Source organism: Melospiza georgiana, chromosome 6, assembly GCF_028018845.1.
Source record: "Melospiza georgiana isolate bMelGeo1 chromosome 6, bMelGeo1.pri, whole genome shotgun sequence".
Classification (NCBI taxonomy): Eukaryota; Metazoa; Chordata; class Aves; order Passeriformes; family Passerellidae; genus Melospiza; species Melospiza georgiana.
This window is the reverse complement of record NC_080435.1, coordinates 62,348,802-62,374,742: the sequence shown is the minus strand read 5'-3', so window position 1 is coordinate 62,374,742 and position 25,941 is coordinate 62,348,802. Positions and strand designations below refer to the sequence as shown.

The 25,941-nt window shown below is 43.0% G+C and overlaps 2 protein-coding genes across 3 annotated transcripts in view; both read right to left on the bottom strand.

Annotated features, from left to right (window-relative positions):
• Window positions 1-164: 164 nt before the first annotated feature.
• Window positions 165-17,989, bottom strand: SAV1 (salvador family WW domain containing protein 1). Its single transcript, XM_058026450.1, has 5 exons — window positions 17,742-17,989; window positions 14,795-15,259; window positions 6,756-7,026; window positions 4,650-4,793; window positions 165-1,260 (listed from the first exon to the last, which is right to left on the bottom strand). Exons 1-5 carry the CDS (start codon window positions 17,833-17,835, stop codon window positions 1,056-1,058), a joined length of 1,179 nt encoding a protein of 392 aa, XP_057882433.1. The 5' UTR covers window positions 17,836-17,989; the 3' UTR covers window positions 165-1,055.
• Window positions 17,990-21,688: 3,699 nt separating this feature from the next.
• The window catches only part of NIN (ninein), a 68,695-nt gene continuing 64,442 nt past the window's right edge, over window positions 21,689-25,941 (bottom strand). For both annotated transcript variants that reach the window (XM_058026439.1, XM_058026440.1), the window contains exons 28-29: window positions 24,573-24,686; window positions 21,689-23,185 (exon numbers count right to left, since the gene is read on the bottom strand). In XM_058026439.1, the coding sequence (XP_057882422.1) occupies window positions 22,982-23,185; window positions 24,573-24,686 (318 nt within the window). In that variant the 3' untranslated portion in view covers window positions 21,689-22,981. The remainder of the gene's footprint in view (window positions 23,186-24,572; window positions 24,687-25,941) is intronic.

The window sequence follows — 25,941 nt, the reverse complement described above, 5'->3', positions numbered from 1 at the left end:
TTTGATTTGGGATTTCAGGGTTGGTCTTTGAGGGTCATTTATCCACTGACAGACCCAGAGCTCGGTGCCACCAAGAGCTTCAATCATGGGGCTTTTCCTGCTGCTGGGAATGGTTTATCTGAAGTTGTGAAAGGCCACAAATCAGTCACACAAAGCCTTCGTTCATCGAACAAAATGATTTTTATTGAATTCGTAGGATTTACAAGAAATGTACTTTTTTGTCTGCAGTGTTTATTGCACTGAAAAGAACCCATAAATAACATATCAGGACAATTAATGAACCAAATGAAATTACTGGAGAGGGTAACTGGACAATTAAAGATTTTTCCCCAAGTGAGGAGCTTTAAGACAAAAGCTCATTAAAAAAAAAACCCAGTAATTGCTGTTACATCCCTGATTTTCCCCCTGGGGTGGCACAGTGGGGCAGTCAGTGCTGCTGCCTTTCCACTGGAGCGGGTCAGGTTTTGGGAAATGCAGGATCAAAACCACTCTGCTTAGAGATCTTGGTCTTTGGGAAGGTACAAGTGTCCCCCTCTGAGTAACCTGTGTGGAAACGAGGAGTGAGGCTGGAGTACTAATGAGCTAAAGTAAAAAATAAGGCAACTCAGCTTCACCTGGGCGAAGCGCGCGGATGGCGGGCTGAGATGGGCCCCGGGCTGGGTCTGTACATTAAAGCTGTAAACAAAGGGCAGAGCTCTCAGGAGAGGGATCCCAACCCCTGAACGAGGCATCTGCGCTGGGACAAGGTGTGGAAGCCAGGACGTGACTGCTGCCCTTCAGAAATACACAGCCAGCTCTAATACTGCAGCTGGCTCAGGCCGGGGAGGGAGGAGCAGGGCACCACGGAACTTGCTGGTTTCTCAGGATAACAAACTACTCCCGGCACGGCCAAAAAAAGATTAACAAACAATTTCCACTTCTTTTATAAACAACACATAATACATGTAGAAAAATATTCAAGAGGATAATAATAACAAAGGTGCAACGTCAACAAAAATAAGCTGCCTTTTCAACCAGAAGCGCTTTTCCCGGGAGAGCCGCGGCGCGGCGGGAGCTCAGTAGTTGGCGCTGTGCTGCTGCTGGGCGTACCACTGCTGCCGCTGCTGCCGCTGCTCCAGCTCCCCCAGCAGCGCCTGCCGGAACGCCTCGTACAGCTTCACGATGCGCTCCAGCTCCTTCATGAACAGCAGCTTCAGCATGCCCTGGTACGTGTCCAGGTCAGCCAGCTGGAACAGCTCCCACTTCAGGATGTGGTCGTACCTGCGGGTTAAAAATAGGGAGGTTGTAGTGAAAAACACCAACGGCTTGGTTTGAAAATGTTGGAAGTTTAGGAGTAATAAAATGGTTTAGAGTAGAGTAATAATAATTTGGACAATTTGAATTAGGACAATATGAGACAACAGGAACAAAGAGTTACAGATGTCTGGGTACCTTTTCTGGGCAGCACAAGCCCGAAAAAGGCCCCACGTTAACAGAGGATTAACCCTTAAAAGCAGCAGCCTGTTGCATATTCATACAGCTCATCCATGGTGCATAAATTCCATTCAAACCCAGGATTCTGGCTGGGCAGTGTCAGCTTCTTCCTCTGAATCCTGACAGCGCCTTCGAGGCAGGGAGAAGTTCATTTCTCCTGATAATGGAGCAATAAATTCTCTTTCTCTGAAAGATTCAGGTGTCCTGTGGCTGCTGTCTCAGTGCAAGTCCTTTCTTTAAAAAAAAGTATCCTACATAGCATCGTTTCTATTTTAACATATTTTATAACCTAAAACTATATTTAACACAGCACTTAAGAGAATTAACACAGCATCACTTTCTAACACCACACATATAACATTCATTTGAATATTTGCAAAAGCCAATCATAAAATACACAATTTTCACAGTGTGGTGATGTTCACAGGGGTCCCAGGACAAGAGATGAGAATCTTGACTCCATGTTTCATTTCATTTTAAGATATATATTATATGAAAAGAAAATTATATATTAAATATTAACTATACTAAGAGAACAGAAGAAAGGATTTCATCAGAAGGCTGGCAAGGAAAGGAAGGAAAGGAATGATAATAAAATCTTGTGACTGACCAGAGTCTGAGCCAGCTGACTGTGATTGGCCATTAATTACAAACAACCCCATGAGCCCAATCCCAGATGCACCTGTTGCATCCCACAGCAGCAGATAATCAATGTTTACATTCTGTTCTGAGGCCTCTCAGCTTCTCAGAAGAAAAGATCCTAAGGAAAGGATTTTCCATAAAATATGTCCATGACCTTGCTGTGGTTCCAGGCTCACTGCCCTACCCTCCTTTCCTGCTTTTCCCTCACACAGCCCACCCAAAATGGGATTGCCTGAGCTTGGAAATGGGGAGCTGCCTGCTCTGCCCATCCCAGAACAGGAGGAACTCATGGAATAATGGAGATATTTGGAATATTGGAGATATTTGGAATATTGGAGATATTTGGAATAATGGAGATATTCAATGCAGGTGAGGCACAGGAGCAGATGGATTCACCTGGCTGCAGGCTGAGGCTGTGATATCAGGGGATTTATGGAAATAAACTGCATTCCCCACTCAAAGTCACATTCCAGAGGCACCACAGAAGCACCAGGAGGTGCAGGTGACTTCCAAAGATGCTCTGAGGAATTTTAACAATTTCACTTAAACTTACCACAGCCTCTGGATTAAGTTATCCCTGATTCTGACAGGGCTGCCCTGCTAAAATCTTTTTTCCCCCAAAACCAGAGAAATAACCAACTGCAGCTGTTTGGAGTTTGAGCTCTGTGCTGAAGTTTTCAGGCACTTGTGCTACAAGGGAAGAACTTTCTCTTCCTGGGTATCAGCAGAAGAGGCTGAGCAGCAGAAATGGCCAATGTGGATTGACAATTAACAATTAACAATTAACAATTAGCACTGGGTTTGGTGGGAATTAGCCATGAACTGCTCATCTTTCCCTCCTCTCCCTTCCCACTCCTCAGGAGCCTCCCACCCTCACAGCAAGGAATTTGTTCCTATAAACAAAGATTATTTTGGTTAACACCTACCAGACTCTCTCTCAGGCTTTTTCTAACCCTAATTTTTATGCTCTAGAGGAATTTGTTAAAACAAAAGCTAATATTCTTATTTTTCCCATAGTTATCTACTCCTCTCAACAAAAACAAACAAAAACCCCCCCAGCTAAATCAATTTACAGAGCTAGGGGTAAGTAACAAATCATGACAAAATGAAACCAATTATTTCAGTGCAAAACTGTGCTGATAATTAAAAATTTAAAAACTTGTCTCAGCCTACTTTGCTATAAAGAAATCCCTGATGCATTGTTGAATTTCTCTTATGTTGTTTCTCAGTTTTTAAGAAAATATCCAAAATAATCCACACAACACAGGCTGAGCTATTTAAATTTACACTGGATGTGCCAAAAACCTCAATAAATGAATGGATCTGCAGCCAAAACCTGGAAGGATTTCTAGGATACAAATCCTACAGGAACTGAGTGTGGAGCCCCAGTGTTCTGGGGGATTTTAGGGCAATTTAAATTTTATGGGCTGCTGGCAAACCCAGCAGTCACCAGAAATAATAAAACTCATTCAAAATGTGTCACTAGGAGCAGGTAATAAAAAAAAGGAATTTTTTTAGTGGAAGTCACTGAACACCACAGCTTGAATTTGCAGTTCCAGGCTGTCCTCACTGCTGGAAAACTGAATTTCTTCATATTCTCCTTAAGAATACACATGATTTAATAATTATTGCACCACATTTGGGATTTTACTGCTTTCTATTCAGTGTTACTGCTCTGCAGAGCTGCACCCATTAGAAAATCTCATTTCTTGATGCTGACTCAAACCTTTTTTGGGAGCAGACTCCCTGTTCCTGCAGCAGCTTTTCTGACAAAGTGATTTTTTATTAGCCTTTAGTTTTCAATGCAATTTCTTGAACAGAAATATAGAAACAGAAATACAGATGTCAGCCAGCATTTGGCCTAAAGGGGCTCCAAAGGAGCTGGAAAGGGACTTTGGACAAGGGATGGAGGACAAGGGGAATGGCTTTAAGGTGGAAAAATGTGAATTTAGGTTGGATATTAGGAAGAAATGTTTCTCTGTGAGGGAGCTGAGGCCCTGGCACAGACTCCCAGAGCAGCTGTGGCTGCCCCTGGATCCCTGGCAGTGCCCAAGGCCAGGCTGGGCAGGGCTGGGAGCAGCCTGGGATGGTGGGAGGTGGCCCTGCCATGGCAGGGGTGGGAGTGAATGATTTTTAAGTTCCTTCCAATCCAAACAATTTCATGATTCTGTGATTAAAAACTCTTAAAGGTGGAGGAAAAGCTGCGCTGTTTAAAAAGAACTAGAAGAGACATGAGGAAGTTCCACCCTAGAAATGTTTCACATATTTTCTGAGCACGTGGTACCACTCTTGTAAATACTCTGAAAGCAAAACACATCCTTCAGCCTGTGACAGAGCTTTGTGGGAGCTGCACAAAGTGATCACTCCAAGTAATGCCTGAAAGAAAGCAAATTAATGTGATAAACATTTGGTACAACTCCTTCCCTCAGCCTAAAAACCAAACACAGCACAAGCTCTGCTGTCAGCCACAGAAATTCAATTTTTTTTTTTGCATTTTCAGAGTGAAAAGAAGAAAAAAAAAGGCAGAATCTCACTTGACAGGAGCCCTGGCATAGACCTGGAGCCAGTCAGGGATCTCAGCACTGTGGTAGGGGTTGGCAGGGACCAGCAGGGCCTGGCTCCTCTCCGGGGGCTGCGGCTGGTAGGACACGGGGGGCGGCTGATCGTAGCGGGGCACGCTGCGGGACACACGGACAGGGGGACAGGGTCAGCTCCTGCTCACTGCACAGAATGCACACCCTGCACAGAATGCACACCCTGCAGGCAGGGGCAGCTCCTGCACACTGCACAGAATGCACACCCTGCACAGAATGCACCCTGCAGGCAGGGGCAGCTCCTGCACACTGCACAGAATGCACACCCTGCACAGAATGCACCCTGCAGGCAGGGGCAGCTCCTGCACACTGCACAGACTGCACCCTGCAGGCACTCACTCCTGAGCATTGTACACTCACACACCCTTCCTGAACTTTATACACACACTCACCATTCCTGAGCATTATAACAGATTCACCATTCCTGAATATTATACACAAACTCACCCTTTCTGAGCATTATGCACACACTCACCATTCCTGAGCATTATACACAGATTCATAATTTCTGAGCATTATAACAGACTCACCATTTCTGAATATTATACACACTCACCATTTCTGAACTTTATACACAGATTCACCATTCCTGAGCATCATGCACACACTCATTTCTGAGCATTATATATACACAAGTTCACAATTTCTGAGCATTATACACACACTCACCATTTCTGAGCATTATGCACAGACTCACTCATTTCTGAACATTATATATACAGATTCACCATTCCTGAACTTTATACACAGACTCACCATTTCTGAACATTATACACAGACTCACCATTTCTGAGCATTATATATCCACAAATTCACCATTTCTGAGCATTATACAGATTCACCCTTTCTGAACATTATTCACAGACTCACCATTCCTGAGCATTATACACACACTCACCATTTCTGAATATTACACACACTCACCATTTCTGAACATTATTCACAGACTCACCACTGCCAAGGCTGCTGCTGCAACCTCACTGAGTCTGCACTCAGCAATAGCTGCTGCTGCTATTTTGGTGAAATTCACCTCAGCCCCACTCAAAGCACTGAGCTGTTTTTAAATCATTTTAAAAGTATTGATTCATATAATCCACCATTGAACAAGTCAGAACTGATGTGGATTCAGGCAGCAGCTGATCAGTTACTCCATTTAAAGATATCCCCATATATTTATGTTTTGTGCCACAAGGTGAAGAACTTTCTCTTCCTGGGTATCAGCAGAACAGACTGAGCAGTAGAAATTAACAATTTGGATTAACAATGTAACAATTACCATTGGATTTGGTGCATATTGACAATTAACACTTGGATTTGGTATGTATTTACAATTAACTGTTAATCTGGGGTGTATTAACAATTAAGATTGGATTTGGTGCATATGGACAATTAACTGTTAGATTTGGTGTATATTAACAATGAACATTGGATTTGGTGTGTATTTACTGTTAATTTGGTGTATATTAACAATGAATACACACCATTAATTTGGTGTGTATTAACAACAGTTGGATTTGGTGCCTATTGACAATTAACTGTTAATTTGGTGTACATTAACAATTAACATTGGATTTGGTGCATATTGACAATTAACTGTTAATTTGCTGTATATTAACAATTAACATTGGATTTGGTGTATATTAACAATTAACTGTTAGATTTGGTGTAGATAAACAATTAAGATTGGATTTGGTGTGTATATTTATGCAGTTTTATCTTACTTTGAAATTCTGACTGGCTGAAACACCCACTTTCATCCCAGCCAAGACTTAATTCACATCTCAGACACCCAGAGCACCTCCAGGCCCATCAGACTTTGAGAGTACAGCTCAATTCTTTTCTCATCACCTTTGCTGTTTCCCTGGCACTGCAGAGCTGCTCTGTTTGTCCAGCAGCACCCTCCTGCTTCTGAACCCCCCAAACAGCAGACAAACCGCGAAAAGCGCCAAAGCCGAAAATACCTTTTTTTTTTTTCTGTTTTATGCCACAAAACCATCTCCTCCCTGGCTAAGGGAACCCCGGGGGGCAGGGCAGGTGGGGGCTCACCTGGGAGCACAGGGGTGCTTGTACTGAGCCCTTTTGTTGATGTGGTCCACGTAATAAACGCCGAACTCGGAGGACTCGACGCGCTCCCAGCCCGGGGGCAGCCCCTCGCGCTCCAGCGGGTGGCTCCAGTGCGTGGTGTTGGTGTTGTGGTCGATGTAATATTTCCTTCCTCTGATAGTCCAGTCCACTGACCAGCCAGGAGGAAGAGGTAAATCTTCAGAACTATGATTTGTTAAGTTTCCTAAAGATGTAGCAGCAACTCTCCCGATGCCTAAAAGGAAGGGAGATCGGGGTTTAGGGAGAGATTTATAGAAATGATGATTTTTGTTTATGAATTGTTATGGCTGCTTCGTTTATCAACAAAAACAAACCAAGTTAAATTTCATATATCGACCAACAAAACACCAAAAAGTTTAGAAATGAGAACTATCCAGAAATTAAAACTCTCCAGACAAATCACTGCCAAGGCTTTTCAGGTGAACCAGGCAAGAGCAGCAACAGGACGAGGCAAACAAGAGAGGAGGGACGAGCAGGGCTGGGGTCCAAGAGCTGCCAGGAAGCTGCAGCTGATGAAATTCCCACCTTTTCCCTGGGATTGATCCAGCACTAGGTTTGAGAGACTGCTCAGCAGCTCTTTGAAATGTGGGATTTGTTGTAACACTCAGAGTTTTTACAGAGATTTTAGCAGCTGGAGGGTGAGAGATGCCCACACAAACAGCTCCTGTCCCATCCCTCCCCAGGGAGACTTGGGAAGAAATAAAATCAGATGAGCAAGCACAGAGAACTCAGAAAAAACATCCCCAAGACACCCAACCACAAAACCCCAGTGACAATCAAGAATTTTAATCAAGAATTCTGCAGGTTTCTTTCCATCCCTGGGAATTTGTTACCTCCTGGATGTGCTGGGGTCAATTCAATTCTCTTTTAAAATTCATTTTAAGGAGTTCCCTCCAGTCCCTCACACTACCTAGCTTTAATGAAAATTCCAATTTTCTTTCATCCCACAGCCAAATGCATCCATTCAATCCCATGAACAGCAGAGTTTGTGTGTTGCTGTTTCCCACAGCCAGCAGAAGGGATTTGGGAGCCACTTTTTACACTTTTTTACCAGTCAGAATTCACCCCCACACACATTTACTGACAGGAATACACCCCCTGCTCCTTTTCTTCAGGAATAACATTTTGGTGTGGTTATTTTCTGAGAGAAGGGAAAGTCAGAGTCTCTCTCATCTAAAATGACACCCTGAAACCTGGGGGAGCTATATCCTAACAGAATATTATAATCATTAAAAATAAACTTACAGGAAGGCTCCAAAACAAGGGGATAGATAAAAAATAAATGAAAACCTCCCTCACAAACATCCTCCTTTAAAACTCTGTGCTCACCCTTGTCATGTTCTGAACTGTGTGGCCTGACAGGATTTCCTCTGGTGTCAGGACTTACCTGTTTGCCAGCCCTGGAAAGGGAAGTGTGTCCATCTTTAATTGGGATTGAACTCAGAGCTCAATTCCAGAGAAATGAAACATCTGGAGCATTCCTGACCTTTGGAAGGGAAGCTGCTTCAGCTCCACATGCCAGTGACAAAATAAAAATATTTCAGCTTCTTCAGAGTGCTGTGTTTGGGCCAGACAAACCCAGGATTTTCCCCCATTAGGAAGCTCTGGGATGGGATTTCAGGGATGTGGAAATTGTGATTGTTAAATCAGCACTGCCAGGAGAGCTGAACACACAAATTTGGGGAGAAGAATCCTTATTTTTCTGTTTATTGTTAAAACCTGCACATCCCTGTATTTTTCTTACAGTTCCTCCTCCTTAATAATAGCCTTAAATCCATATTTATTTTTACTAAAGGTAAAGGTTAATGATTCCCAACATTGGAAGAGCTGCCACCCTCTGCACTGAAGCTCTCCTGACACACGGATTCTCCCAATGCCTCTTATTTTTAATTTCCATGATGCAAAGAACAAAAATAACCAGATCACAAATATTTTATCCATTCCTTTTGCCATTTTCATTAAAAGAGCCAAACCATTAAAATAAACTTGTAGAGATGTAGAAATGACCAGTTTTGAACAATGTTCCATGGACATGAAATCAAAGGCCAGACTGATCAACTGATGGCTGTAGCAATCAATTTTTCCCTTCTATCACAGATTATATTGGAATATTCTCTCTGCTGCAAGTTTTAAGATGTTGATATTCATGGGGCCTTAAAGCCATCAACCACCGTGGCTTGATGAAAATCAGGAATTATTAAAATTGAGACTTTTTTTCCTATAAAATTAATTTTTTAGAGATCAAAAGAAATTGTCTGTTGGTTTTCCTGCTAAACTTCAGATGTTGGTTTGTGGGAGGATGGATACACACATAAGAGAAAAACTCCTCCTATAGCTTTGAAGAGAAGAGGAAAATTAACTTTTATATGTATTTATAAATATATATCCACACACCTGTAATTTCAACTAAACAACACTGGGAAGAGTGAATTCCTCTGTGATCTTTTCCAAAGAAGAAAATTCCAAGACAGCCTCAATCCATGGGCTGCCTTTTCCATGGCAAATTTCCAGGAATGACATTTTCTGCATTTCAATTCCAGCTCAATTCTGAGCCCCAAAGCTCCACACAGGATTTTCCTGTGTGTTCCCTGGACTGGGGGCTGGCACCACATTTATGTGTCACAAACAGAAAAGCTGAAGAGTTTTTATACAAACATTTGGTGTAAAACTTGGGATTTTCCTGGCATGGAGGATGAGATAAACTGAGCATGTTCACTGGAACTCTCAGGGTTTTCTTGCTCACACACTCCTCTAGCTGGAACAAATAAAAATTCTCATTCTCCCTGCTTTCCCAAGAAATAAAGTTAAATTATCCTCTTTTCCCAAATGTCTCCTTTCCCCTGCTTAGGGATGAGCACTCTCTGGAGTGGCACTATCAAATCTCAAGGATGGTCAAAATTAATTAAATTTATGCATTTGTAAAACCTTTTCAAGCCTCATCTGGTAATTCTGTTTATAATAATATAATAAAATAAATAAATATAATATAATAATGTAATGTGATGTAATGTAATATAATGTAATGCAATATAATGTAATATAATGTAATATAATGTAATATAATGTAATATAATGTAATATAATGTAATATAATATAATGTAATATAATGTAATATAATGTAATATAATATAATATAATATAATATAATATAATATAATATAATATAATATAATATAATATAATATAATATAATATAATATAATATAATTTATATAATATTATGGGTTGTTTTTTGGTTCAGCTGCTGCTTTTAAGGAATATCAACACTGAAATTGAGGCTTTAATTTTCCTTCCATTTTTAAATCCGTTATCTTCAATTGAAGGTTTTGAATTATCAATTTTGACTTTCAGCAGCACATTCCAGTGCACTTTATCAATGCAAAAATTCCTTCTCTTACAAACCCAAATAAATGCCAGGTGTGAACAGTCTGCAGTGAGTTCTTCACTCAGGGAAGTTGTGTTTAGGAAGGAACAAGGAACTGGGAATGAAGTCAGAGCCTTCCCAGTAAAAGGGATTTTTCTGAGGGAACCCTGCCTGGAAAGAAATCCAAACCTCTGGAGCAAAGATTCCCAGCACAGGGCAGGTAAAAAGAGCAGCAGAGAGATCCCATCCCCAGCATAAAGGGCAAAGAGCAAATCCAGAGGAGAAAATTCCACTGGGGTAGAAAATGCAGAGAAATTTCAGAACTCCCCAGCAGTGACTTCACCCACATTTCCAAAGTGTTGCAGAATAAATCTTACAAAACACTCTTTGTTTTCAATCAGCCCAATTGTCCCGAGAGCCTTTTCAGGATGCCAAAATCCTCTCCCTTCCCCTCATCAGAGCAGGAGGAGAAGATGAACAAAGTGTTTAATTTGAAAAGAATCACTAACAATAAAATCCCTAATAATTTCCAATAACTCTCCTGTTTAGCCAGGTCTGCAGGTCCCACCTTCCCTAACCCTGTGCACAGCCTCTGAAGGAACTTCCTGAGCACAAGCACCTCTTGCTGCAGGGAATGGGGGTTCCAAGCAAGCACAAACTCACAAATAGGAAATGACAGGAAGAACTCTGACAGCACCAAGAATTATGCTGCACAATTCCTGCAAAATCAGCACAAAAGAAGAAAAAGGCAGGAACTGCCATTTGTTTAAAAATGAGAGAAGGGCACACACAGAAAAATAAAAATATGGCTATTTCAGCTCTAAATGGGTTTTGTGTCATAATCTCATTTATTTTGCTCTTACATTTTACAAGTCTGCAATTTTTCATGGGTACAACTTAACAGATGAACCAAAAGCACAGAGGATTCTCTGTTAAATTGCCTTTTCTCCTGTGACATCCCAGTGAACTCATCACAATCCACCAGCAGCAAGTGCCTTTACATTGAGAGTGTTGATTTCAAGCTCAGCAATTGTCATAGACACAAAGAATGGTTCAGCTTACCGCTCACACAGGCACAAATAACTCTGAGGTCTTGGTTACAAGTTAGTTCCAATCTACACTGAAGGTATAACTTCAACCACAGACCTCCCCAAAACTTTAACCTAGAAGAGAGGAAAGAGATGGCGAGGAAAGACAGGTAAAAGTCTCTTAGAATTAAAAGTTTGAAAAGGACACTCATAATAATTAAAAAAAATAAAAAAAAGAAATTAAAAATTTAAGAAATGCCACAGAGGTAGCTAAATGTGTAAAATTAGGAGGTATCTCAACTGAAAATATTGGTCAGGAAAATCAGCAGCACTGGATTGGTAATGAGGAACAAAGTGAATGAAATATGGGAAGGAGGAGATGGCAGAAGTGAAGCACAGGGAGAGAGAAAACTGGAAGGAGCAGTGCCATGGAAGGACAGGGCAATGCTGAAACAGCAACTGCTGCCAAGCCCAGGGCTGCCCCAGCACGGCCCGAACACTCTGAGCCTTGAGCAGAACGAGTTTGTAACTCCTCCAGTCCCAGAGAGGAGAGTCCCAGGTTAGAACAGAGCTGAAATGCACGGGCACCTCTCCCCCAGAGCCCCTCAGTGTGAGCACCAGGAAGGGCAGCAGAGCAGGGACACCTCGAGCTCACAGCAACACCTCCTGGGGAATGCACCCGAACACAGCAGCACCGAGCAGGCACCTCTGCAGGCACAGGCACAGCGAGGGGCAGCATTTACCAACTCCAGCTAAAAACCACATTGTTCCTTTGGAACTGCAGGCACCAGGCAATTCTGGCATCTCCACGAAGAGAAACAACAATGGGGACGAGGGAAGAAAAGTTATTTAGACAAAGGCAGTGAAAGCAACAGGCTCTGGAAATGCAAGAAAAAGAAACAAGGAATTGCAGAGACATTTGGGTAACTCAAGGAAAACACTGAAGCTGTGAAGGCATGGGATGGTTCAAATAAAAAGAAGCTGAATGGTGAGATGAAGGAAGTAACAAAACCTAAAATTTTCTTATTTTGGGCCACATAATTTTTTAAGAAAAAAGGGAAGAGGATTTTAGGTGTTCAGATGGAGATGGAAAAAAATGGAGGAAAGGGAAACCATTGGCAACTGAAAGGCTCAGCTTTGTCTGTCCCTATGAGTGCATGAGATTAAATACTCACCCAGCACCAAACCTTGTAAAACTTGTTCAAAATATGAAATGTTAAAGTATGAGAGTCAATGACCAAACCAAGCAAACAGGAGCAGCTCCTTTATGATTTCCAGGGCTAAGGTCAACAAACAGCACAAAAAAAAAATCTATTTAGGAAGAAGATGTTGCTACAATTGAGCAAACTATGGAGCTCCTTTTACAAATTTGAAATAAATTTGCTCTATGAATCTCCACTTCCAAGCCAGAGCTCCATTTCTGGGAATCTCCTCAGCAGACCCAGCTGCTGTTTAATTCTGAAGGTTAAACTGAGGGATTGGTTTGTGAAATCCTCCCCTCCTCCCTAAAACATCCCAGCACAATCCCAGGGCTCATTACCTGCACAGGGAAATGTTTAATGCCTGCTGGAGGAGCAATAACTGCAGAGATCCACACAAAATCCAGCCAGATCAGAGATATTCACATTTAGAAAAGCAAAGGAGGATTCAAGGAGCAGGCGTTAAACCCCAGCAGTTGAGAATTCCCTGGCTGGCATTTCCATTTCCATTTCCATTTCCATGGAAGTGTTTGTGTGGGGAAGGAAGCACAAGGCACTGCCAGGTTCTACCCCACACACCAGGGCAGCAGCACTAAAAGCTGATGTTCTCCCTGGCAGGCTCCTTGTTCTACACAGGAGATTTGTTTTATCAGACACTAATCACAATTTTGTTCATAGATAAAGGTAACAATGTATTTCATACTGAAGGCACATCATTTACAGGTTTGAAATGTTTGTTCCCAACTCCTCCTTGGGCATAGTTTTTGTCATATCAGAGTCAAATATTTCAGAAAAGTAATATTTAATGGATTCTTCTTCCTTATGCTGTTTAGTTTTAGGGAACAAAAAAGTTACAGTGAAACTTAGGGGGAAACAATCATATTTACAAACAAATTTAAAAGCTAAAAGAAAGGAGTGAAGGATTAGGAAGTAAATTTCAACACTAATTAGATGCCAATTTGCTAATTACACAAAGCAATCATTCCTCCCTATGACTGTTTATAAGGAATTATTTTAATTATTGAGGTCAAATTCAAACAATGAAATTAAGTAATAAGATGATAATTAAAATTTAATGATAACAATAATAATAACAATGCTGCAATGTTGTATTTGAGTTGTTGGTTATTCTCTACACCATGAAAATAGGAGATGTCCCCCAATGAATAAAATTTCTTGCAAGCCAGCAACTGATGTGGAGAGGAGATGCACATTTGCCTGGCATTAAAAACCTCAACATTTGCTCGGCCTCAGCTCATTTACTTAAGAAAATAATCCTGGTTTAATTCTAGTTTTTCTTTTTGGGTATGTGTGAACAAACTCTTAATTCCAATTACCCGGCATTAGAAACCATATGTGTGAACAATCCCTCAATTCCAATTCCAAAACTGATGTGTAGAGGAGATGTACACAAAACTTCCTTGGCCATAGTCCACTTACTTAAGAAAATAATCCTGGTTTAAGTCTTATTTTTCCTTTCTGGATATGTGTGAACAAATCCTCAATTCCAATTACCTAAAACTGATGTGCAGAGGAGATGTACACAAAATTTGCTTGGCCTAACTCCATTTATTTCAGAAAACAATCCTGGTTTAAGTATATTTTTCCTTTCTGGGTATGTGTGAACAAACCCTCAATTCCAAAACTGATTTGTAGAAGAGATGTACATATGCCTGGCATTAAAAACCCCCAAAACTTGCTTGGACTTACTCAATTTATTTAGGAAAATAATCTTGGTTTCAGTCTATTTTTGATTTCTAGATATGTGTGAACAAACCCTCAATTCCAATGACCCAAAACTGATGTGTAGAGGAGATGTACACAAAACTTCCTTGGCCATAGTCCATTTATTGAAGAAAATAATCCTGGTTTAAGTCTTATTTTTCCTTTCTGGATATGTGTGAACAAACCCTTGATTCCAATGACCCAAAACTGATGTGCAGAGGAGATGTACATATGCCTGGTGTTAAAAACCCCAAAACCAGCTTGGCCTTACTCCATTTCTTTAAGACAATAATCCTGGTTTAAATCTGGTTTTCCTTTCTGGATATGTGTGAACAAAGCCTCAATTCCAATGGCCCAGCCTTAGAAACCATATGTGTGATCCCAATTACCCAAAACTGATGTGCAGAGGACACATACACAAAACATGCTAAGCCTTACTCCATTTATTTGTGAAAATAATCCTGGTTTCAATCTATTTTTCCTTTCTGGGTATGTGTGAACTACTGGAATATGTAAACAAACCCTCAGTTCCAATGACCCAAACCCCAGAAACGCCATGACAAAGCAGCTCTGTCCTACACACCTCAAACACAACCCCGATCATCCACACTCCCCAAACCGTCACCAAAACTGGATTTTAAAGAAAACCACCAAGGAATCCTTACCTGAAGTGTGCCTGCCATGATTGTGGGACATCCTCTGGAAAAGATCACTGTTGTGCTCATAATACCTGTAGTCCTCGTGCAGGCGCTCGTTCAGCGGACGTCTCCTGTGGCCGTCGTAGAAGTGCTCGCAGTAAAAGCCGCGGGCATCGCCGTTCTCCAGCCCCGGGCCGGCCTCGGCCAGGAAGGGCTGCGAGGAGGAGGAGGAGGAGGAGGAGGAGGAGCCGTACTCCCGGGGCACCTCGGCCAGGCTGCGGGCCAGGTACGAGGGCGCCGACAGTCTGTTGCTCTCTCGCCTCAGGATCTCGTGGGGCGGCCGCGGCACCGGGCTCCGCAGGAAGCTCTGCGCGCGGGACACGAGGCCGTCGCCGCCGCCGGGGCCGTAGGCGGAGGGCGCGGGCTCGGCAGGGCACAGGTCCGTGCGCCGGGGAATGGTGGGGCCGTGGCGGATGAACGAAGGCATCAGATCTGCCGGGGAGCACGGGGACAAGTGAGAGCCCTGCCCGGGCAGAGATTTACACACTCGAACTTAAGTGGGAAATTCACTTCAGGCATCTCTAATGTGAAAAATGCGTATTTTGCGATTGGCTTTTCAAAATATTCAAATGAATATTGTACGTGTGGTGTTAGAAAGTGATGCTGTGTTAATTCTCTTTAGTAGTGTGTTAAATATAGTTTTAGGTTATAACAAAATGTTAAAATAGAAACGATGCTATGTAGGATACTTTTTTTCTAAAGAAAGGACTGGCAGTGAGATAGCAGCCACAGGACACCTGAATCTTTCAGAGAAAGAGAATTCATTGCTCCATTATCAGGAGAAATGAACTTCTTCCTGCCTCACTCCGGCAGGATGATGCCATTTAGGATTATGAGGAAGAAGCTGACACTGCCCAGGCAGAATCCTGTGTGTGAATGGAATTTATGCATCATGGATGAGCTGTATGAATATGCAACAGGCTGTTGCTTTTAAGGGTTAATCCTCTGTTAACGTGGGGCCTTTTTCAGGCTCGTGCTGCCCAGAAAAGGTACCTGGACTGTCTGTAACTCTTTGTTCCTATTGTCTCATATTGTCCTAATCCAAATTATTATTACTCTAATTGTATTACTATTTTTATAACCATTTTATTACTATCAAACTTCTAAAATTTTAAAACCAAGTGACTGGCGTTTCTCACATCCAACAGCTCCCTGCAGGGAGGTGCAGCCAGGTGGGGTCGGTCTCTGACAGAACCAGAGGACACAGCCTCCAGCTACACCAGGGAAGGGATGGGTGATATTAGGAAAAAAAATTCACTGAAAGAATAATAAAGCACTAGAATGCTCTTCCCAGGGAGGTGGTGGAATCACCACCTCTGGATGTGTTTAACAAAAGGTTTGGTGCTGTAGTCTGGGTGAGGTGTCAGGGCACAGGTTGGACTCCGTGATCTCAGAGGTCTCTCCCAACCTCATCATTCTGTGGTTCTGTGTAACACCTGTGTAAATGTGGTGGTAAAGCTGCAGAATGTCCAGGTGCAGCAGAAACCAGCACAGCCCACACCAGGAACCCACTGAGCAAAACTGCAGCTGCAATAAACAAAGCAACCCCAAACCCATCAAAAAAACCACACAAGAAAAAGAAAACCCAAACCACCCACACTGTGCTGTGGCTAAAACAGTCAGGGTTCGTGCTTCTCTGTGAGAAGGGTCAAGAAAATCCACATATCTTGGCTACTGCTTCTTTGGGAATGTTGTCCTTACAAACTGGGAATGACAAGATGTTAATGCCCACAGGAATCCAAGATAGAAACAGAATTCACACTGCCCCCACTAATCCCAAAGGCACAAAGTTCAGCCAGAAAAAACGATGTCATTCCATATGCATTAAGTCCTCAAATTATCAGGGAGATATTTCACTTTCTCCTTTAGAATTTCACTGCCTCCCTCCAGTACGTGAAACATTCCTCTTCTCCCTTTTACTTTCAACATGATAGAAATAAGTAGTTTCCCTCCAGATAAATTAATACAGATTATAACTTTTGCTTAGAACGAGGTCATTCCTATTGTTAATTACCTTTTATTAATAAACCCTTACAACTTGCGGTTAAAATCTGGTGCACCCCAGAAAGCGTCAGCAATAAATTCATTTATTTATTTATTGGGCAAACAAACCCATTTCAGTCTCGGGTTGTCTTCTGAGACGAACAACCAAAGCCAAGCACACTTTCAGCGTGAGTTAGTGGTGTTGTGCCCAGCCCTAGGAGCACAGGGCTGCGGCATCAGAGCCACGGGAAGATCCCTGCAGCCCAGGTGACCTCACCAGGTTGAGTCACGGCGAGGACCTGGAGCATTTTTTATGCAGGGATTTTATGCAACTGCCTGGCGGGACAGTTATCTCATCCCACAGTGCCCGGATGGGGAAAACAAGCGCGGGTCTGGAAGGAGCAGGCTCAGGGACCCAGGAGCCGCAGCCCTGGAAATGCCCCGGGCCACAGGGACCCCTTCCCTGCTTCCCTGTGCCCGGCTGCTCCGAGCCCCGGCAGCCTCACCCTGGAGCTCTTGGCTTCATTTAAAATCAACGTCTGAACTCCCGCCTGCTGAAACTGAGGAACCAGGCACCGAGAGAATCATAAAACCCACAAAACCCACCAAGTTCGGGCACGCTGAGCGCCCGCTGGAACAAGGCGTGCAGGGCTCCCTTTGAAACTTGGCTTTCCTTTCAGTTTTAACTTCCCTCCGTCATCTCCCAGGGCTCATAACAGGACCGAACACATATTTACAGGGAGAAATAGCCCCTACACACCTTTACAGGGAGAAATAGCCCCTACACACACCCACGGGGACACCTCCCCCTCACGCCCCTCACCCCCCAAGGCCGCGCAGCTCCAGGGCCCGCCGGACCCGCGGCGGCCGCACACAAAGGCCTCGGGATCGGCCCCCCGAGCCGGCGGCCCCCGCTCCCCCCGACACTCACTCCGCAGCAGCGGGCTCGTCTCCTTCTTCACGTACTTCCCCTGCACCTCGCCCGGCTTGGAGAGCTCCGTCCGCGTCTTCTTCCGCGACAGCATCCCACCTCCCGGCCCGCTGCCACCGCCCGCATGCCCGGCGCCGCTCCCCGCTCCGCAGGGCGGGGAGTGGGGGTCCGGCCGCCGCCGGGGGCCGGGCCGGGACCAGGAGCGGGGTTGGGATCGGGATCGGGACCGGGACCGGGCCGGGGGTCGCTGAGGGGACGCGGCGGGCGCGCGGGGCGTTGTGGGAAGGCGGCGGCCGCCGCCCTCCGGGACGGCCGCGGGGCAGCGCAGGGGAGGGGGCGCGGCCACAGCGCCCCCGCGCGGCGGGGAGGGCGCGGCCCCTCACGGAGCGGCGGGAGCCCGCCAGGACAGAAAGCCCGGAATGAGAGAAACCCCTGAGGGACAGAAACCCTGGATTGAGAGAAACCCCAGAATAACAGAAACTCTGGACTGAGATAAACCCCAGAAAAACAGAAACCCCAGAATAACAGAAAACCAAGAATAACAGTGACAGAACCCCACAGTGACACAATCACTGAATCGTTGAGGTTGGAAAAGAGCTCCGAGATCAGCGAGTCCGAGCTGTGCCCGATGCCCACCTCATCACCCAGCCCAGAGCACTGAGTGCCACCTCCAGGCCTTCCTTGGGCACCCCCAGGGATGGGCGCTCCTGACAACGTTTTCCGTGGAGAAATTTTCTCAAATATCCCATTTAAACCTCCACTGAAGCTGTTCCTTCTTGTCCTGTTCCCTGGAGCAGAGCCCGACCCCCCCCCGGGCTGTGCCCTCCTTGTGCAGAGCCACAAGAGCCCCCTGAGCCTCCTTTGCTCCAGGTGAGCCCTGCCCAGCTCCCTCAGGGATTCTGCAGCCCCTGCCCGGCTCCTCAGGGATTCTGCAGCCCCTGCCCAGCTCCTCAGGGATTCTGCAGCCCCTGCCCAGCTCCTCAGGGATTCTGCAGCCCCTGCCCGGCTCCCTCAGGGATTCTGCAGCCCCTTCCCGGCTCCCTCAGGGATTCTGCAGCCCCTGCCCGGCTCCCTCAGGGATTCTCCAGCTCCTGCCCGGCTCCCTCAGGGATTCTCCAGCTCCTGCCCAGCTCCCTCAGCCTATCCTGGGGCTCCATTCCCTTCCCCAGCTCCGTTCCTTTCCCTGGACACGCTCCAGCCCCTCAGTGTTTCTTGTCATGAGGGGCCCAGACGCGAGACTGCAGTGCTTGACTGGGGAGGACAAAGCAGGGACCCACTGTGGTCCCCTCCAGCTTTTCCCACCCCTTGATTTTGTGAAAAGCTTGCAACAAACACTCAATATTTCCCTCAATATTTCAATATAAAGGCAAAGAGTAAGGATGCAACTTCAGCTGAACATAAGCCAATGTGTGTTCACAACCTGTCAGGTTTTTACACTTAAATTTCATACTTTCATAATGCAAAAAGCTTTTTCATAGCCATCAAACCATCCCTTTTATTATTGTGTATGCCTTTGATACTACTTGCAATATTTACAACATCCATGGGAAGAGAAGCTGTGGCTGCCCCTTGGATCCCTGGAAGCGTCCCAGGCCAGGTTGGACAGGGCTTGAAACTACCTGGAATAGTGGAAGATGTCCCTGCCATGGCAGGGGTGGATGGGATTTAGGTCCCCCCAACCCAAATTATTCTATGATTTTCATGTTGGGCAAAAACCAAAACACACAAGTATGCATCGTACATTAATGTATTTTTTATGCTTATTATAAATAATGTATCAGTTGCTTCATCTCTCAGCTTTACATGATGTTCTAAGGACAATATATTACACCAGAACAAAACAAACTCAATAGAAAAAAAATAATATACATTTGTTTTCCTTTATACACAAGTTGTTTGTCATGAAACGACACCGAACAGAGATTGGACAGGTAAATGATGGAAAACCTGAGTGACAGGGATGGCATTTGCTGGAAGTAAACAAAAGGATTTTACTCTTTATCAATCCAGACTGTTCCCCCCTGCTATACCTAACATATAACCTGGCTAAAATAAAAAATGTTAATATCCTGTTTCTTTCCCCAAGCAGAATTCAAACAACTCCATTTTTCCTTGTATTTAAAGTCCCACTTGGAGCATGTGCCACAATGTAGACTTTTAAATCATTCCAAATTGACAAGCAGCACTTCAGCTGCGTGAATTTTGTACACCTCTGTTTAACCTGGGGTCTGTCCCCTTCCAGAACCCCCAACCTGAAATGTCTATGTGCCTTTATTTTCACAGTGATTCATAAAGTAAGAGCTGAAAACATTTAAAACACCTTCTGGTAATGAAGTAGTTCATATCTGACATGGCAGGACCTGTTGTAGGAACAAGGCCTAAAAGTTCAGTGATTTTTGACTGCAACAATAACATTAAATACTTTGGGTTTTTTTGCCTATTCTGCATAGGAGACACATTCATGCACAAAACACCCCTAATGCTTAATAAATTATGTGTTTCTATGCTTATTTTCAGTAGCCTGGACTTTGTCAAACAGCTGCTTCTCTTCTGAGCTGCCACACTGAACTCAGGAGCAACGTGTGGAGGCAGCTCTGCCTTGCTCTGGGATCCCTCCTTGTGGGAAGGGATTGTCCTGAATTGCCCTGTGGCACCCCAGCCACTACAGTACAGGAAGGCAAAAGGCACTTCTGAGAATCAATCCACACAAATCTTCCTGTGAAACTGGAGCTTTCACCAACAGCACGTTTTCCTCCTCCTCTCTCCTGTAGTTAAGTTGTTTTTTTTTCTGAAGTTTAGTGAAGGTGCAGCAAAGTAGGATAGGGGAGAAAGGGCAAAAAACCAAAGTCCCTTTTCCCTATTTCTGCTTCTCCCTTTTTGGTGCTGTGCTCTAGCAATGCCTGTGTTTGGTTTATAAAAGCCTGGTAACTACCAGGAGATTAAAAGAATTAGTCCAGCCTTTAAATTGAGCAACATGAAAATAATTGCACAATAATTTCAGTGAAATATTCATTCCTTCCTTTTAGAATTTGGTGACAGACACAAGTAAATCAAGGTCAAGGTATGAAGTAGTCTTTAAATGTACTAGATAATAATATTTTTTTACAAATACAGTTCTGAACCTTATTTCTTTCGTTTCCTGGAATTATTTTGGAACTTTGCTGATTTCCAGAGCATGGGTTTAGGGTGTGCTCAGTTCCCACTTTGCCAACACACAGCCCTGGTACCCACACGGAGATTTATTAACATGTAACTCACACCACTTGGTGATGAAAGTACCAATAAGTCACTACTTCAGCTTTTCAAACCCTCAGCTTTCTATCATTTTAAGACACTTCCAGTTTGTGAAAATATTTTTGCAGCCTCTGGAAAAAATCTGTAAATCCTTGAGTTTGGGATGACTTGGAGAAATCTCCACTACATGCAATTAGAAGAGCACAGCAGTGAAATAATTTATGAGGACTCCAATGTGATGTTATTCCATGATTCTGTTTCCGTTTCCACTTTGTTGCCTGCACAAAGCAATAGAGGAGGAAAAGGAGGAGGAAAAAGTCACTCCCTGTGTCTTTGGGGTTTGTGGGTTCAGTCCACAACCCCTCCAAAATTAAGTAACCCCAGAGACACAGGGAACACCCTCTCAGCCACATCAGTACACAGTAAATCTCATTTTCCATCTGCTCCCCCACAGCTTGCAGGCAGTTTTACCCCAGTTTCTGGAGGAATTTTGGCTCCTGACACAATGATCAGCTTGCCAGTGGTCTCTGAGACAAAACACCTCTTTCTCCCCCTCCCAGTCTTGCATTTAAAGAGGTGCAGTTTCAAGTACTCCAGAATGGCCCCAGTTTATTTAGAGTGTTTAATAGTGTCTGACTGTTTTAGGGGAGGCAGGGCAGGATAACACACACCCCGTTGAGCAGGCAGGCTCTCACCCAGCTGCTCCTCTGGCAAACCCCTCTGTCTTGAAGGGGTTCTCAAAAAATTTCATTTTTCCACTCATCCCAAACCTCGATGCTCCTCTGGAACCTGGGTAGGGAGCACCAAGGAAATATTCACCCAAATCCAATTTGTTTTGTCCTGCTTGCCCTCAGGGGTGTTTATCTCCCTCTGCTGACATTTATACCCACATTTATAGCTGAAGGAAGCTGATTTAGGCTGCTACTCCCTGAGTTCTTCTTGATTACACTGAATGTGTTTCTTCACAACTAATGACAGATTCTGCACTAGGATTAACACAAAAGACAAGAATTTTCCAAATGATTCCTCAGGTCAGAGCAAATGCTGCATTCCTGGCAAAGCTCCGTGCTCATGAGGGTTCCAACACCAGGATCCCACTGACAAAATCATCCCAGTGCCCCTCTCCATTCTTCTGTCAGCAGTTTAATAAATGCACTGCACTTGCTTTTTGAATTTACAAATCACATAAACAAAGCTCCCAGCTCTGCTTCTGCTGAGTGACTCTTCCTTGGTTTAACTTATTTCCATATACAAAACCAGTAAGGCCTCTACAATTCAGAGTTGTCTGGCAGCACAGCTTAAAAAGAAAGGAAATAATAGTCTTTATTTGCTAGTTGGGAAATTTCTTCAGATGAAATATTGTCACACTTAGTTGGAGGCAGTAGTCTAGTTCTGTATTTTAAATAAATCTCTTTTTTTTTTGAGCTCTGCAGAGGAACAGCCATGAAGAACAACTCAGAAGCCTAATGAATAATTGCTTTAGAGAAACCAGATGAATAATTGCTTTAGAGAAACTAGAATAAGTTCACAGGACACAGCCCATAGCAGCAAAGTCTTGCCTTCAATTACATTTTTGCTGAGTGTTGAAGACTGACCCATCAGCATTTCTAGGTTTGGAGCTATTTTAGAAAGCTGAAAATATTGAGTTTTCAGTTCAACAATCTGAGTTTTCTTTAGGCCTTTGCTTCAATCTAGATGATCCAGTACAGGTAATTCAGAATTTGGATTGCAATGAAAGCCAAGGCATCAAAATAGGTTAACCTAGAAAAACAGAAGTTTGAAGTTTTTTACATAGTGATGATTATTTTTAGGCAAAACTTAGCAGAAACCCAATTTGGGAACCAACAAAATTCTCCTTTGGTAGTGTCCATTTTGGGAATCAGCTCTGTGCTCTCTGGGGAGGCATTTGTAACCAAAACTCATTCAGTAAAAAAAGGCAACGCAGTGAGAAGCTGAAATATTCCCATTTCAGTAAAGTGCAGGGGCTGTGGCACACAACAGCTTTGCTACGACCTGATCTCTGGGCTGAAGGAGGGGGAGGCCAAATTCTTCACTATTCTGTTGAGGTTGGCAATTTTCTCTTCCAGTAGATAATTTTTCCTCTCTGCAGTTTTCTGCCTCTGCTCTGTCACCTCCAGAGCCTTCAGCAGCTGCGCGTTCTCCACGTAGAGATCCTTGACCATGGCATCTGCCTTGGTGTTCTTGGAAAGCTGGGGGGGAATGGGACAAGGGACTCAGCAAATGGCAAAGAAAAACCCCAAAGGAGGTGGGAAGTAGGTGAATGTGTTAATTATAGTTCTAATATTAAAGTAAAACCCCACTCCTCTCATTAAAAACCCAGGGTCTTTAGAGATGCTCAGAAATTTTTGAGACAAGATTTTTTAAGGAGATGGAGTTGGTAACCCTTGAATGTGTCAATTATAGTTCAAATATTAAAGTAAAATCCCACTCCTCTCATTAAAAACACAGGGTCTTTAGAGATGCTCTGAAATTTTTGAGATTGGAAAGGTTTTTAAGGAGCTGGGGTTGGTGACCCTTGGTGTTCTTGGAAAGCTGGGGTTGTAATGGGACAAGGGACTCAGAAAATGGCAAAGAAAAACCCAAAAGGAGGTGGGGAAGTAGGTGAATGTGTTAATTATAGGTCAAATATTAAACTCCTCTCATTAAAACCCCAAGATCTTTAGAGATGCTGTGGAAGTTTTGAGACTGGAAAGGTTTTTAAGGAGCTGGGATTGGTAACTCTTGGTGTTCTTGGAAAGCTGGGGTGGGAATGGGACAAGGGACTCAGAAAATGGCAAAGAAAAACCCAAAAGGAGGTGGGAAGTAGGTGAATGCGTCAATTATAGTTCAAATATTAAAGTAAAACCCCACTCCTCTCATTAAAAACCCAGAAAGGTTTTTAAGGAGCTGGGGTTGGTGACCCTTGGTGTTCTTGGAAAGCTGGGGTGGGAATGGGACAAGGGACTCAGCAAATGGCAAAGAAAAAATCCAAAAGGTGATGGGGAAGTAGATGAATGTGTCAATTATAATTCAAAAATCAAAGTAAAACACCACTCCTCTCATTAAAAACACAAGGTCTTTAGAGATGCTCTGAAAATTTTGAGACTTGAAAGGTTTTTAAGGAGATGGAGTTGGTAACAGAGGGATTCAAATTAACCTTGTCAGGTGAATTCTCCTTTACACCATTTCTCCTCTAAGGATAAATTTAGTGCACAAAAGGATCCACAAGCCCAGTGATCCCACAAAGATACTTCCAAAAACCCCAAAACCACATCAGACAAAGGATGAATTTGGGTCAGGAGGCCTTACAGAAATCAATCTTTTCTCCTCAGGAAATTATTTTTTTCTCCTTTTCTAAGCAACTTTTTCAATTAGCACCCTCAGCTGAAATTTGATTTTTGCTTCTTGATTTAGGAAATTCAGTCCCCAATTTGGAGTTTTATGAATTTCGGGTAAACATGCTGCAGTTAAGCTCAGAATAAAATTAAATAAAAAACACTTTTAACTTTGTTCTGAACAACAGCTTCGCAGATTTTTGCTTTCTTAGGGGTTTAGGGAAGGAATGGGGAAGGTTTGAGGAAATCCAAGCACACTTACTTGTTCTTTCAGCTGATTGACTTTATCTTGGAGAAGCCTCTTCACAAGCCTTAATTTCTGCTCCACATCCATCATTCTCTCTTCCATCATTTTTAGGAGCTGCTCGTGACCCTCCTGGAAAGCAACATTGATGTGAAAATCAGTTAAAATCAGTTCCCATTCACCAGACTGGTTTTTTTTTTTTTCCAGTTTATGCTCCAAAAACTAGGTAGCCATCCACATTTCAGTCTGATTTAGAGGCAGTTAAATTAATAAACCTTTAATTAAAGCAAAATATTTATGGCAACACTTAAAGGACACTCTCAGCATTCCACTGGTTTTCCAAGCAAGTTACATTTGAAATTACCAAATCAAGGAAAAATGACATAAAATTCAGAACTTCTTCTGTCTGGTCTGTAACAGAGCTGGATAATTTCCTTTTCTTGTTCTTTGGTGCTGCCAAATTTCTGATGAATGTGGGAAACAAAAGCCAATTTAATGGTTTTAGAATAAAAATAAGGTGAAGTTATAAGGTCATGTTTGACAATGTAACTCTTCCATGCCAGAGATCCCTTAAAACTGACTAATATCCAAAAGAAGGATTATAAACTACATTTTTTACATATTTTAGATTAGTTTTCATAACCCTAAGCTGGTTTTTCTTCAGTAACGTGACAGTGTAACTAAAACAATTATAATTCTGTGTCATGTTACACAAACACCTGAGGGAAATCTTCCCAAATAAATAACGAACATCAGGAATTACAAAAGAACTTGAGAAATATCCAAAAGAAGGATTCCAAACTTCATTTTTTACACCTTTTTAGATTAGTTTTCAGAAGCCTAAACTGTTTTTTCTTATTTTTCTTCAGCAAGGTGTCTGTAACTAAAAGCGTCATAATTCTGTGTCATGGTACATGAACACCTGAGGGAAATTTTCCTAAATAAATAAGAAACATCAGGAACTACAAAAGAACTTGAGTAATATCCAAAAGAAGTAGGATTCCAAACTTCATTTTTTGCATCTTTTTAGATTAATTTTCATAACCCTAAACTGGTTTTTCTTCAGCAAGGTGAGAGTGTAACTAAGAGCATCATAAATTCTGTGTCACGTTACACAAACACCTGAGGGAAATTTTCCCAAATAAAGAAGAAACATCAGGAATTACAAAATAACCCCCTTGAGTAATATCCAAAAGAAGTAGGATTATAAACTACATTTTAAACATATTTTTAGATTAGTTTTCATAACCCTAAACTAGGTTTTTTTCTTTTTCTTCAGCAAGGTGACAGTGTAACTAAAAGCATCATCATTCTGTCATGTTACACAAACACCCGAGGGAAATTTTCCCAAATAAATAACAAACATCAGGGATTACAAAAGAATTCA

Coding starts and splice junctions, on each gene's coding strand:
- SAV1 (XM_058026450.1), bottom strand. CDS start 17,835: ATGCTGTCGCGGAAGAAGACGCGGACGGAGCTCTCCAAGCCGGGCGAG. Junction 7,027..14,794: donor TCATGGCAGGCACACTTCAG/GTAAGGATTCCT, acceptor CCTTCCTTTTAG/GCATCGGGAGAGTTGCTGCT. Junction 4,794..6,755: donor AAGCACCCCTGTGCTCCCAG/GTGAGCCCCCAC, acceptor TGTGTCCCGCAG/CGTGCCCCGCTACGATCAGC.